The following is a 14,813-nucleotide window of genomic DNA, read 5'->3' as shown; positions in this document are numbered from 1 at the left end:
CATTGGGACTTTGAAAGCTGAAGATTTTTTTTTTTCTGAATCTGGATTTTACTTTTCAGAGGTCTACAGATAATTCATTTGATTTCAAACTAGTTGTTTGCCCTCTGACCTGCACTGTCAACAGTGGAGTCTTACATAGACAGGTGTGTGGATTTGAAAACCATGTCTAATCCACTGAAATTACCACAGGTGGACTTCATTTAAGCTGTTGAGACATCTCAAGGATGTTCATTGTAAACAGTTCAATGGAACCTTTGCCACGAAGTTCTGAGCCCCATACATGTGAATACACATGTAAATGTGCTTTCAGAATCTCACTGCCTTGTGATTTTCTATTTTCAATACATTTGCAAGAATATTTTTCCACACTTTTGTCGTGGAAATAGAATTTTGAGGAAAGAGATTAATTTAATACAATAATGCTGTAACCTAACAAAATGTGGGGAAAAAAATTCAACTTTTCAGATGAAAAGTTGAATTTTTCACTGTGTTGGGCTGCACAGTGGTGCAGTTGGTAGCACTGTTGCTTTGCAGCAAGAAGGTCCTGGGTTTGATTCCCAGCTCAGGGTCTTTCTGCATGGAGTTTGCATGTTCTCCCTGTGCATGCGTGGGTTCTCTCCGGGTACTCCGGCTTCCTCCCACAGTATAAAAGCAGGCATGTCAGGTTAATTGTTTTTTCAAAATTCTCGTTAGGTGGGCGTGTTTTTTGTCCTGTGTGTCTCTGTGTCGCCCTGCGACAGACTGGCGACCTGTCCAGGGTGTACCTCGCCTCTCGCCCGAAATGTCATGAAATAGGCGCTAGCACCCGTCTCGACCCCACTAGGGACAAGGGTGTAAAGAAAATGGATGGATGGAGATACATTGTTCATAATGAAATCGAATGACTTCAGCTTTTACCTGTTGCTATGAACATATTGTGGACTTTAAGCAAAATATTTCCTGCTCTGCTCAGCAACTTCTTAATCTGAAATATAATGAGAGCAAACTTGAGGAACAAACCTAAGCAATGAACAAAAAGATGCTTTGAAGCTCTATGGAGATAATAATGGTCATTTCTTTCAACAAAAGGCCGTGATTTTATATGGCAACCAGCATTACTTGATTAAATGTGGTCAGAAACATAAATAACATGCAGAAAAATTTATTCATGAAAATCTATTGCTGAGGAAAGAAAACCACTTGATCACGTTTAGTCATCAAAACATCATAGTTAAATCAGTTAACAAAACTTATTAAGCGTTTGATACTAAAATGCTTTTTGAAGTCAACTAAACGATAAACACAACTGTGATTTAATCGGGCTGTTTGTGATGTTTACACACCATCAAAAAGACAAAGGATTACAGCAGGCAGATCTGGGATAAAATTATGGAGCAGTTTAAGGTGGATATGCATTATAAATACCAGAATCTCTGCAGCACTGTTCATTCCAAAAATGTAACTACTACAACAAGAAGAACTTTAAACTCAGCGGCAAACAAGAGATTGATAACTCTAGCAGAAGACTCTGTCTTTCAGGGGGAAAAAAATTAAATAAATGCATGATGGAGGGATATTGCAAGCTGGTTGACTTATTCTTAGGTGTCCATCATCGTCTCCTTGAGTTAAAATATATCTCTAGCACACTGGCTAAGTAAGACAAATCAAAAGAATTAGGAGGAGAGTAACTTTATTGGAGTTAGGGCTGATGTAGCAGCAGGATGGGAGCAGTGAATTTTCAGAGTTTACCCATCTTTATTTACTCGATCTTCCTTTGTCCGTCACACAAACATGAAACAAATCCAAACTCCTGCCCTCCCTTACTCAGGCTGCGATAGGTTGGGTGAGGGCTGACGTGGGTGAAATGTGGAACATGAAGGGGGAGGAAGAGGGATGTGGGAAAGGCAGGGCATGACAGAGACTGGGAGAGAGGCAGAGAAAAGTAAAGAGTTTCTCTAACCAGATATAGTCCCAGTGGTTCTTGTAATTATCTCCTCTACAACTTCCTGTAACTCTCCACTGTTTTCCAAATTGCAACTATAAATAACTCCCTACCGTATTCCCTCTACTCTGCACACTGAACCACCGAGAACGAAGGAAGCATCAGCACACCCTTTCTTTCCTCCTGTCCTTCATTGCTCTCCCCCCTTCACCTCTCCAGACCTCCACCTCTCCCCCACTTCTTCTTTTCCTCACCCTCACCGAGCTTCACTTGGAGGACGTGGTGTAGCAGCCGTGTGGGTGCCACTGCATGTCGCGGATGCGTCTGATGGACTGCATCTGAGGGCAGGGAGCGCCGAATTCATTGAAATGCCTGTAGTCACCCTTCTCCAGCAGGTACTGGCAGCCCCGGTACCCGGGGAACTGGTACCCCACCCAGCTGGGGAGGGAAAGAGGAAGCATGGCATGAACAGCTCCAAAGTTGCAATGAAAATGATTCATTCATTTTGCTTACAAGTAAAGACAAACAGAAGGGTGAAAGATGAGTGAGAGATAAGTGAGAAATGTACATAAAATCTGTTCAGAGACAGATGCAGAGAAATCATAGTGGGTAAACAATCTCTCAGATAAAAAACACATTGATCTATTTTGTTATGCCGTCAGGCTTTCAGACACAGCCGGGTCTGTTACCCAGCTGTTTGTTTCCACGGGTTCACAGCACTGAGAACAAAGTAATCACAGCAGAGAAGAAGCTTTGTTTGCAACCACACCTCTGTGAACACATCCAGGGACGCAGAGCTGCTGACGTCCACGACACCCTCAGCAAGCTGCTGATGGAAAAAGTCTCTATTCCTGCTCTCTCTCTCTCTCTGTCTCTCTCTCTCAGACAGCTCTGAGAGTTGGTGATTAGAAAGCTGTTTCTGCCTCTATGAGAATGACGTCACGGATATGAAAACCGTCTGACACATGCAGCGGCACGCAGGCGCTGACTTGTTTTGACGCAGTAGTTTGAGAATCAGAGTGCAATGTTTTTTGACAGCCCTGCTGAAATATGTATGATCTGCCGACTGGAAGATGCAAATGCTGAAAACGTCTGTGTGGTAGTTGGGCTGCAGCCTCAGTCGGGCATACAAACACTGCAAAGCACTGCTTATATGTACTTGTTAGATAAGTTAAATAAGATCTCAAGCCACAAAGGTGAGACTTGTGCAATTTCCACCTTATGCTGTGAATATCAAATTCACAATAGAGGATGCAGTGACGCAAAAAGAAGAACTTGATATCAACGTCATTGTGTCCTGGTGACATAAATACCAGATTTAGACATTTTTCATGACACCTCAGAGTTAGAAGCAAATTCAGTTTGTAGATGTTATTCGTAGAAGTAACATCTATTAAACTTTCCCTCAAGAGGGAGTCCTGTATAAAAAAGAAGGTTTTGTAACTTGTGGCTCTGGGACAACATGTGGTTCTGTAGGACTTTCAATAGCAATGGCCAACAATACAAACACCTTTATATAGAAAAGGCTGATTTTAACAAATATTCTTTTTTCTTTCATTTTCAGTACAACCAAAAAGTTAGTAAGTTGTATGTCAATAGACACTTTCCAAAAAATTTAGAATATTCTAACCAAGAAATGTATTAATTTTCTTTTTTCAAATGGTTGATGGTCTTTCCTTTAAAACCGTGATTTCAAACTGCAGTCTTTTTGATGTGTCCCTTGTCCTGCAAGCTTGGATTACATGGTGAAACTGCCTCACTTGCAGTCAAGCTCTGCAGAGCTCTGGTAAAGAGTTCAGATTGGATCCAGGTGTGCTGAAGCAGAGTGACATCTAATGTTGCAGGACTCTGGCCCTCGAGGAATGCAGTTTGAAACTCAAGCTTTAAAACGTAAAAGAAAAATTAATCTTTTCATTTTGCCATAGAACACATTAAATTAATCTAACTTCTTTTTCGAATCTCCTGTAAACGTTTTATGCTTTAGAAGCATGATGTGATTCCTGACAAAATTAGATTTTGTGGAAGAGACGTCATTTTTTTGTGTTAAATTTTCAAATTTTCTATCCAATGTGTACCCCGAATCAAAGATTCAGCTAGCATCATGTGACCTGAAAGCTTGAGTGGGGATGGAGAGCAGAAGTTGCCTCCTTGTTTTGTCAAAGCTGCAGCCTCCAGTACTTCACAAATCACATGATAGCACTGCTAAGTGTCTGTTTGCACATGCTAATGGCTGCCTTTGTTTCAAATAAGCAATGACTTAAAAATAACATATGTTAAATAGCTTATGTGACTTCAAACTTTCTTCCCTTGGAGACTGATGTATATATAAACAAACTGCAAAGATACTGCAAAGGTCTTTAACCCTTTCATGCATGAATTATGATCCTTTGTGTCAGAATTCTTTTTCCATTTTTTAAAAGTTTTTTCTTAAGGCATAATAAAAGGTAGGAACATTTTTTTGTAAAAATATTTTTTTATTTATTTATTTTTTAATGTGATCAATTGTAATTTTGTCCAAATACAAAGTTGTTATTCGAAAAATACATCAGTAGTATTGTTCCTTAGGGGTTATCTGATGTCACAATATGTTTTTTTACTTGCAAGACTCGTCTACAGTAGAAGGAGGGACCGGGTCTGTTCTCATGCTTTTTTTGTCTGTCGGCCATATTGTATTTAACAAAAATAATTTCTTGCATTTGCAGCTGATGGCCAGTAGTTTATGATATATTTTATGATGCATTAGTGTCCACTTCAGTGGTCTGTGTGCATTTATAACATAAAAATCCACAGGAAGAACAAGAAAATGGCTTTTAGATAGCTGTCCACTGTAGTGACCACTATGCATGAAAGGGTTAACTTCTTCTAGTAGGAGGTTTCCTGGATGAATCAGCGTTTACGTAATTATAAAATCAGAACAACAGCTTCGACGAACTTCAAAAATGACTGCAAGCTTTAACAAGCCACTTTTCAGTTCACTTGTCCTTTGGTGGCTCCTCTAGTTGTTGCAACTGCTGTGTAGGAGTGTGGCAAATCCACACTTAAACATCAAGTAAAGATTTATGTGAGATGATCCTAGCATTGTCGATGAGATACCAGATATGTAGAGGAATCCTGGCTTAGATTTGTTATTTTTAATTTAACCAGCAAAACTTTATCGCCAGCATTTGCAACAAGTGCGCCTCATTAGCTACAGAGCGGCTCTTCGCTATGGCGCTTCTGGTGGTGAAGAAAAGACAGTCCTCCACAGAAGCATTACTGTTTTCTCCTCTGACCAACTCAGTGTCTGTTTTCATATGAGCAATATGACTCCCTACCCAGTAATACACCAGCGGTTACATGAGTGTGAAGAAAATTGGTTGTTCATTGTAGCAGGCTAAAGGCACTGTAATTGGTATCTAATTTGAACTCTAATACTTACTGCAAAGCTAAAGGGTTATTTTTATTTTTTCCAGTAATATGGATTGAATTTGATTATCTCTGCCTGTAAATCTGAAATATTAAATAAGTGAATCTGTAAGTCCTGAATCTGATTAATCTACACTGAACGGAGATTCTTAGTTTGAGATTTACAAACCATAAATGTAAACGTTTATGAAAGACAAAATGAGACATTTCCATACTTTATAGGCCCTTTTGGATTACTAACATTGAACCATGAAAAGCACTACATATGAACAAGATAAATCAGGACCGAGATATTCTACACTGATTACAAATTGGGTTTGTTTGCATCTGAGGATGCAGGCTTAAAAACAGAGGCTTGCCTAGGGCTCTATTCATGCAGGAATCACCACTGGGTCAACATTTATCTGTAAAGTGATGAAAAACTACTGAGAAGATAAACTGAGAAAAATTATTATACAGAAAACATCCATAAGTTTGACTATTTCTCTTAATCTGAAACAGTCATCTATGTGCAGCATTGTTTAGTGGAGCTGATGAGCAGCAACTAAGCACCCAGAATGCAACGTTGTATAACATTGGTGATCATTCCCCAATCAGGAATTATACAGATTAGCATTGTTAGCTGTACTAATTACTTGTCTCTGAGTATTCCTTGGAAAAGGCAAAAGTCTGTCAACATTTCCAAATCCAGCATGTCAGAAAAATGTTGAAGACAGAATTTAAAGAGAACAACTTTGGTCTCCAGCCTTCCTGGAATCAACTTAAATAAATGTGGCCAGTCTGACTACAGTATACATCCAAAAATCACACTCTGTGGCAAACATCACTTTTTTAGTTGCTATAAATGAAAACTAAAGGTAGAAAAAGGCAAAGGAGTTAAGTGACCAGTTCATGTCGAGCTCTTTGACGTAGCAGCCTGGAGGAAAAGCTGTCATGCTTCTGTGGAAAATACAATTTCCTTATAAAGAGCTTTTTACAGCTTTTGCTCTACTTCTGACTTTTTTGTAAACACTGTACTCCTAAAGGTTATTGCTGTGTCTTCTTCCCACAGTCATTACATCCACATCTAAGAGTGTTGTGGTCAATGAGATCTGATGTTTTTTTAACATGCCATAAATAGTATAAATACTCTTTAATAAATTCAGAAAAAAAAACTTGTTTGTTAAACCTGAGGCAAAAATCAAGCAGGTAGATCTTATTACATCTGAACCGTTGATGGTTGGAAACATGAGGTCAACCTAAAAGGAAGCATTTCCACGAAGGTAAAATAACTTTAAGATGCTCACGTCCCACAGCTGACCAAGATGCTTCCCACTCTGTCGGTGAAACCGTAGGCAGGCAGGCTGGGAACATCATCATCCATGATCTCCATCTTACGGCCTTTGTATTCTCCGACCTCGTATAAACAGATCTTGTGTTTCTCAGGATCCTGCAACGTGTTGGATGAGCAAAACCAAAATAAGAAATGAAGAGGAAAACTAGAGGAGAGCAAGCTCTATTCACAAGTGACAGCATAGCAGAGCTCACCATCCGCACAGGCCTGAAGGACAGAAGGTAATTGTTCTTCTGGCAGTTGCTCCATGAATCCCAGCGGGGGTACTCGCCCTTTTCCAGGATGAACATTTCACCACAGAAGTTCATCTGTTCAAAGCCCACAAATCTGAGGAATGGAATAAAATGCACTAAGACGAAAGATGTGCATTGAATCTCTGATTATGGAAGCCTTTCAGTTATTAAACTCAGAGAGCAGCATTGATTACCCTTCGCGAGAGCGTTGCTTAGCCTTTGATCTCGCTCTTCTGCTTGTCGACTCCTTCTCAAAACTGATTGTTGACATATGCTAGCCTGAGATGCTTCTTTGGGGATTTAGTGGAAAAATTAGTTGTATAATGATGCTCTTTTTTCTGTTATTGTCTGTTTTCGTGCTTTTGTCTGCTCACACGGCAACTGCAGTTTCTTGGTTAGTGTATAAGCAGAGGAAAGCTGCTGCCCAGCTCTGGTCAAAGTCAGATGCTATCTGGAAAACTAAAGCTCACTCTCCTTCTGCACTCTATGCAAATCGCTGAGGATAAAAGCCTCCCCTGACTACCTAAAAGAGCAAAGTGTCCCATAATGGAGAGGCACATCAGTGAAATCACCTGCTGTATGCTCAGAGAAGTGGGGTCTCTGTGTGCCGTGCTTAAACCCGTGGGCGTGCGGAAGTCGCGGTACTTACGGCCCACAGCAGACGCGCAGGGAGCGCACCCTGTCCATTCCCATTTCACACACGTTCACGCACTCGGCGGTGATCTCAATGCAGCGGCCCTGGAAGTTCTCCTGGTCGTATACGCACATCTGATGAACACAGAGCAAGGAGAAAGGAACTGGTTAAACTGAGATGGAGAAAACTTTCCTAATAATGGGTGTAGGGTAGAGGTGATTGTGAAGAGCCCATGTTGTTCTGGAAAGCACTGACTGGCCTCCTGGAGTATTTTTCAGCCATTTGTAGCATTCGACCACCTACTCAAGGAGCTTTAAAAACCAGCAGGAGGGAGCAGCAGGTGAGAGCTCAAAGAGTAAACTGTTAGGCCAGCCGCTTCACACTGTCTGTTTAACAAAGACAGCAAGGCAGAGTAGCTGGAAATGTTTGAAAATCTGCTGTAGATGCGTGGGTGTACTCTTCCTACCTTGTAGGACATCATGCCTATCTCAGCCATCTTGCTCTGAGCTGCCTTCCCATCAGGTTGGGACTTGGGTTGCTCTCCTCCAGCAGACATGACTTAAAACCAGAAGAAGAAAAGATTTGTGATAAAGGTATAGTTTCAACATTTTAAAAGTTACCAACCACTGGCTTTGCTTAATTTTCTTTTTTAATATAGTTTTTTTCCCTTTTTTCTCAGTGTTTTTTATATGTAATTCCTAAGGGTTGTTGCTGTTACCCTGTCTGGTACATTTTTAAATCCCTTTTTTCTCTCTGTCTTTGAGCGGAGTAATAAAAGCTTGGTCACCTGAGATGAGACCACAGAGTCCCACTTTAGCAAACATTTTAACTTGCACAACAGAACAAAAGCAACGCAAAGCAAAGTCTGAGCTGTTTTTCGACAGATGGTACAAAAAGATCCATCAGTCTGTTCAAACTTTGCCACACTTGTTCATCACTTGTTGGAGCTCAAAACAATCAATGTCTTTTATCCGCAGTCAAACAATGAACAAGCACAAAAGACAAAGTGAGCTGCAGAAAATCACTCACATTAATTCAGTTTAACAGTATGGATCCGTTCACTGGCTACTGAAAATGCTTTCTCACCATGTGCCAGCACAAAATTTGATTTTAAAACCTGCCATATTCTTTATGAGCAAGCCATGATATTTTTCATTAATAATGCTGGATTTTTCCATTATAAGACCACATTAATTAATATTATTTTATAATTCTGACTCCCATGAGCATAAATATCTGGACTCTATCTCCCTCCTGTCTTTTCTTTTCTGCGGGGTGTTGATCACTGTCTTACCTGTGGCAGTGTGTGGGTAAAGGAGTGGGCTGGTGGTTAGTGTGGGAGTACAGGGGCCCCACTGTAGCTTTTATATGCTGGCGCCTGGAGTGAGGGGATTATGCAGATAGAAAAAAACTCGCTGAGCTCACAGCCCCCACAGAATAGAAATACCCCATCATCAAACGCAGAGAGAGACACGGGATACCAGTTGATATAAAAGAAAACTACAAGGAAGACACATGACCTCGAAGCTTTATGTTAGACCAAGAGACAAACTATCCAATTAAAGACATTGCTGTTGAATTTACAAATAAACTGGCTGAGAACACCAGCAGTGGGCCCAAATCACTTAAGTAAAACTATTAATAATATTGAAAATAAATAAATGATGCCAAATGTCAAGTTATTTATAATTACATTAATGCAAAAGTGCAAAGTTTTTTTTGTTTTTTCTTTTGTCAAAATTATTCATTTTCACTTTCTTGCAAAGTAGAGACACTTTGGTTGTTGCAGTGGAAACTACAACCAATTAGCATCAAGAATCTTTTGGTATTGTGTTTTTTATAAAGTAGAAATGCTGCTAAAGGTGTGTTTAGTAATTAATAAGGACAGAAATAGGAAAAATATGACATAACTAGAAACAAATGTCTACTTGATGTCAGCCTTCCAGTAGCTGCAGCAGCATTAGTTGCTACAGAAAGTTAGAAAAAGTGCATTGTGAAACTTTGCTAGGATATGTTTTCAAAAGTGAGACAAAGGACTCACAAAGTTTTTAATTAAGACAGTACAGGAGGTTCTATGTGTAGGTTTTTATGTCGTATTAAGTGTTTTCTAAAAAATCTTTTCCTATTTTTAGGGAATTGATCAACTTGAAGCAACGTATAATTCTGTGAAAAATGAAACATTCTTCATTTTCTTTGCAGGTGGTAATCTGAAAAGTTCTAATTACTTTTAGAACTCGTTCACCTTTTCCTTTATTCATATTTTGCTGCAAGTACCACTGTAGGTCTAATGGCAGAACCAGCTTTGGATGCGTAGATACAGACATGTTTGCCCGTAGTCGTTTTATATGTAGCTCAACCTCAGTTTTATAAAATAAGACTTGCATGTCATAAAACATGGATTTAGGTTTGAATTTTGAATGCATTGTTCTAATTGATGAATCCAAATCACTCCATTGTATTTATTGTATTGGTTGAGGTTGTTGTCCTGCTGGAAGGTGAACCTCCACCCTCGTCTCTAGTTTCTTACAGTCTTCTTACAGTATTGTCCTCCTTTTCCCCTTCACTCAGCAAAAATCATCTTCCTAAAAACTAGGATCAGCTTCTGTATCTCTGCTTCACAAAAACATCCCAGTTGTTTTGGCAATAACTTGAGTCAGCAACCACAACTACTAGCTAATCATATATTTTCATAAACTATACCCAAAAATCTGTTTAAAATTGTAGTTTGACAAAGATTTAGCAATCTTTGTCTGTGCTTGTTGTCATACCTAAATGTTTTTGGTCTCCTGTTATTTTCAGTGTAACAGCAGGCAGGTTTTCTAGTTTTATACAGTGAGGTTTCTCACAAAAATATTCTGTCCTGTTTCTGTCGGAGCTGTAATAAAAACGAGTTGGGTAAAACAATAACGAGAGAAGCAATAAGCTGGGAGAAGCAATAACCTCATTATACCTTTGGGTGAGCAAAGGGGTTCTGTGAATGCAAGGACAAACACCCATCTAAATCTCTCTCATGAACACGGGAGGAGGAGGTCATTAAATTAAAAGCCCTCTGTGTTTTCCTTCCAGTGTGGGTGACGGTAATATTACACTGGGTGTGGGCTGCAGAGCATGGAGGAAACAGACAGGCCATATGTGAAGCATGAGCTGGCAGTTGAGTTCATGTGATGTACAGCATCACATGAACTCAGAAAGGGGGCTGAGGCCACAGCTGTGCTCCAGCTGAGACGCTGGCGGCTGACGTAAAGCAAAGTGGTGTTCAATGGCCAGCCTACTTCCTGTCCTTTGAATATGGTCAAAGCCCCAAGATAGAGGCAGCGAGAATCAAGACTCAGAAGAGGACGCATTATGAATCAAACATTGCGCTTCCTTTGTCACTGCAGAGAGTCTGATAATCAAATAAAAAGAGCAGAGAGAGGCATTCAAGTTTCTTTACAGAACAGCTTTTAACTGTAGAGTAGATTCTTGTTTTCAGGGCCATCAACAAATTTCAGTCATACTTGAAAACCAATTTATTTAGAAATAACAAAGTACAAAATGTTTAGGTAAAAGAAAGACAAAAAGTATTTTATCATGTCAGGTTTTCTCAAATTTGTTGGCATTACATTTATATTTCTACATACATAAAATATGAAGCTGTCATTACTGTAGTATGATTTTTAATTGTTGTTTTATTTTTCATGTGTATAGAACGGATATTGACTAGACAGTCTGATCAAGGGATGATGATCCTCTGCCATTTTGTGTTTTATTTAGAGATCTGGTTTAAAGTTGCACATAATCATTATGGACATGAATAATGACACTAATCCTATAAGTGCAAGAAGAGTCTGTTTAACTCTTTTTCTACTCATAGAACAGTTGAATTTAGTGTAAAACACACAGGTACAATATCACCCAACCAATTTGAATTATTTTTTGTATCAAATTAATGGGGATTGGTTAAATTGCTGCTACAGTTTCGTATTTAATTTGAAAAATATTGGATATGATGCATCATTTTCCTTTCACTTAACAAATTTGTGATACATTGCATTAGTCTGTGACAAAACTTCAATAAAATACATATGCATGCAAGAAATTGCCTCTGTCTTTTGCAAATTGCTCTCTATAGCACAAAACTGAAGGTAAAAGTCACCAACGTTCTTCACATTAGCTGATGAGCAGAAAGAGAGATTCATAAAATGGGTTTCAGTGATGGGGCCACTGATAACACGGTCACTGCACTGAAAAGCAGTGGCCGTGCTTGGAGGGATGTTTTCTGCAATGCCTCTCTGTAATTCCAATGGATGAATCTGAATTTGTAAGTCGTTAGGAGAACAGTCTTTGCCGGACTGCATTGTCGGGTGTAAAGTTTGGTCCAAAGACAGTTATGGGAGAAGGGGTGGAGGATTGTAGTTAATTATTTTCAGAGAATGGAGCTCAAAGTTGTAGTTTTTTAAAATACATTTCAGTTTTACTCCTGACGTGTTGGTAAGAGTGTGGGTATCACGGCGTCAGTTTCAACATGACTGCACCAATTCACAGAGCGGTCCATAATCCAGATGAGTTGGTTTGGTGCAGAAGAACATGACTGACCTGCACAAAGTCAACTCAACCAAACAAAACATCCATGGGATATATTAGAGCAGAGACTCTTGTCTAACATCAGTGTCTGATCTCACAACACACAACCCTACATTTGGGGAGAACCTTGTCGGTGTTAAGCTTAACTCTGGCAGGTTTTGCAGCTGTAAGGTTGTCCAAAACCTGTTGGAATATGTTTTCAACAAGTTTTGGCCAAAATCATGGGAATGTAGAATCAGAAGTCATTCATTCTTCAGAGGTCTTTTTAAATGCTCTACATTAATAAAATGATGAGATATGTTTAATAGAACTGATTATTAGACAATTTGTGTTTCATTTTCATACATTTTACATTTGGCAATAAAGCATTGATGTGATTTAAAGCTCAAAATAGAAACATTATCTGAAAAAATGCTCACTCAAAATTATAAGCATTAAGTTTCTTTGTTATTATTTCCACTCAGGATTGTCTTCATTTTTTGTATTCACTGACTATTCCCAACCCACATTATTTTCCCACTTGAAAGGCTGTGTGATATCCTGTCTTACTCTGGGTCAAGGTATCTTTATTACTCTCACATAGGAGATATTTGTGTTCAAAAAGGGCAGTGCTGCTGGAGAATACATCACTATAACAAAGCAAGCATTAACTAGAAAAGATAGTAGTAAAAATCTATAAACACATACCATCGTTTATGTCTGTTTCTGTTCATCTTCTGCCAAACCATGGTTTGTTTTACTCATCTCTCTGTTTTAAACCTGAGTCTGCTCTGACTTTATTTCTACAACTCATTCATCAAACCCATGTTTACCCATTTGTCATTCACTTCATCAAGTTATTTGTAGCACCGCAGGGTTCAATACTACCATGTAAATGTGTCATTGGACACATTGAAGTTGTATTTCTGCAGCTTAAAATTAAAAACAGTTCAGCCTGTGCAGCATACAATCCAAGTGATGCTACATGGTTATATAGTTAGATAAAACTTTCGGATGCTAAAGGAGGGCCAGCAGTCCTCACCCAGTAGTAACAATGCTTGTCATTTCTTAAGGCAGCATAAAAGCAAAGTATAACTACATACCTCTTTTAAAAGCACAGGGTTTCCATACACAACTGACCTTTCCATTGATTTTTCAAAGCAGATATTTGATTATTTCTAAAATGTGTTTTTAACAAAGAAATGCCTCCCAAAAGCAAAAAGACATGCCATATATGGAGGATGAGACATAAGGAGAAACTGCCTATCATTGTAAACAGAAAATTGATTCTCTTACATGACAAAGAAAAACATTTTAACAGGAATATGTCAATCTACATTTATTTGTAACTCAGAAATGTTTAGAGTAAGCATTCTTGCTTCCAAATCATTTCCCGCCTTATTTTAAGATCCCAATACTGTGCATTATACTGGGGGCACAAAAGAATAGGCAGCATCAAGAATAGGCCTGGCCTGAGCAACTTTGAACAGGAACATTTCTATAACAGCCAAATAACAGCAGTTTCCACAAACATTATGCAAAATTTCTGCTACTGCTAAAGTTGGAGAAATGTATTTTGAAGAAAATGGAACATTCACAGTAAACATGCTTAAAGAATAGGTTTATGTCACGTCCACGTCTAGGTGTGATCTAATCCAAAGACTTAACAGTGTTTCCTTTAAAATATTTTAATCCTAGATAAGTTATAATAATGATTGGAACCACAACACTGTTCGCATCGCCATTAAAGACATTTGAGTTTGGGATGCCATCATTACCAACATCACCCCTGAATGGTATTTCAAAATCCTGTTCATTCTCTGCCTATAGTCCTCCTCCATTGTTGCTCTATACGATGGCACTGCTGACCTATACGATTAGACCGAAACAGCCCCGGCATTCATAGACCGCACCTCTGTGGGTCCTATCTATATGATCTGCTGAGTCGACAGGGCGCTCAGGATTAACAAAGACAGAGTTGGATCCTAACCGCTGGTGTGCGCGCTCGACTCATTCCTTCACTTTACGCACAGATTTAAGCTCAGAAGCGCCTGTTTCCACAACCTGCGTCAAGTTGATCAATATTAGGTAGACGAACCCCGGAACTCTCCAGTGTTTTAAGTAGTTGCCTCTCAAAAAGCGTTTTTTCAAAGCTCATCTTCTCTTCTGTCTTCAATGAAAGAATAAATAAAAGAATGCACAAATGACTGTAAAAACATGAAACAACAGAGTTTGCAGAGGTTTTTTTTTTCAACAAAAGTCTGCCTGAAATAGCAAGTCAAGAAATATTAATTATTAAAAATAATAATGGTTAAAAAAAACACCTTCTCATTAAGCATATTTGTCACTTTCATGTAAGACATAATGATAATTTGTTGAACAATAGTTATAATAGTATGTTTTTAATAATATTCTTAGCAATATCTAGTCTATGTAAAATATTTAGTCAAATACTGACTTTTGTATTTTGACAGAAATGCTTAAAAAATACATAAAGTTTTATTTTTTACAAGTATATTAATATTGCATACAGTATCAAGTTGGTCTGTAGCTCACGATAATCTTTTATTTTGAAGGTTTTGGCCAGCCGGAAGAGGTTTTCCTTATTTTCATCGCACTTGACAGACTCACCTAGCCAGTCTCGAGAGGTCATGCGTGGCACGTGCACGGCGCGTGGCCGCTCCTATAAAACAGAAGGTCCAGATTGAGACAAAAGTCTAATTAAAGAGGATTTGTTCTGTGGAA

The 14,813-nt window shown here is 38.8% G+C and overlaps 1 protein-coding gene across 1 annotated transcript; it reads right to left on the bottom strand.

The window, feature by feature from the left end:
* Positions 1–1,125: 1,125 nt before the first annotated feature.
* On the bottom strand, positions 1,126–8,858 carry crybb1l2 (crystallin, beta B1, like 2). Its single transcript, XM_028018135.1, has 6 exons — positions 8,821–8,858; positions 7,993–8,084; positions 7,542–7,660; positions 6,854–6,986; positions 6,613–6,755; positions 1,126–2,359 (listed from the first exon to the last, which is right to left on the bottom strand). The coding sequence occupies exons 2-6, from the start codon at positions 8,080–8,082 to the stop codon at positions 2,188–2,190; spliced, it is 657 nt and encodes a 218-aa protein (XP_027873936.1). The 5' UTR covers positions 8,083–8,084; positions 8,821–8,858; the 3' UTR covers positions 1,126–2,187.
* Between the last annotated feature and the right edge of the window lie 5,955 nt (positions 8,859–14,813).

The sequence above is a fragment of the Xiphophorus couchianus genome, chromosome 5 (genome assembly GCF_001444195.1).
Source record: "Xiphophorus couchianus chromosome 5, X_couchianus-1.0, whole genome shotgun sequence".
NCBI classification, from domain to species: domain Eukaryota; kingdom Metazoa; phylum Chordata; class Actinopteri; order Cyprinodontiformes; family Poeciliidae; genus Xiphophorus; species Xiphophorus couchianus.
Note: the sequence above shows the minus strand (reverse complement) of the source record. Positions and strands in the feature narration are given on the sequence as shown.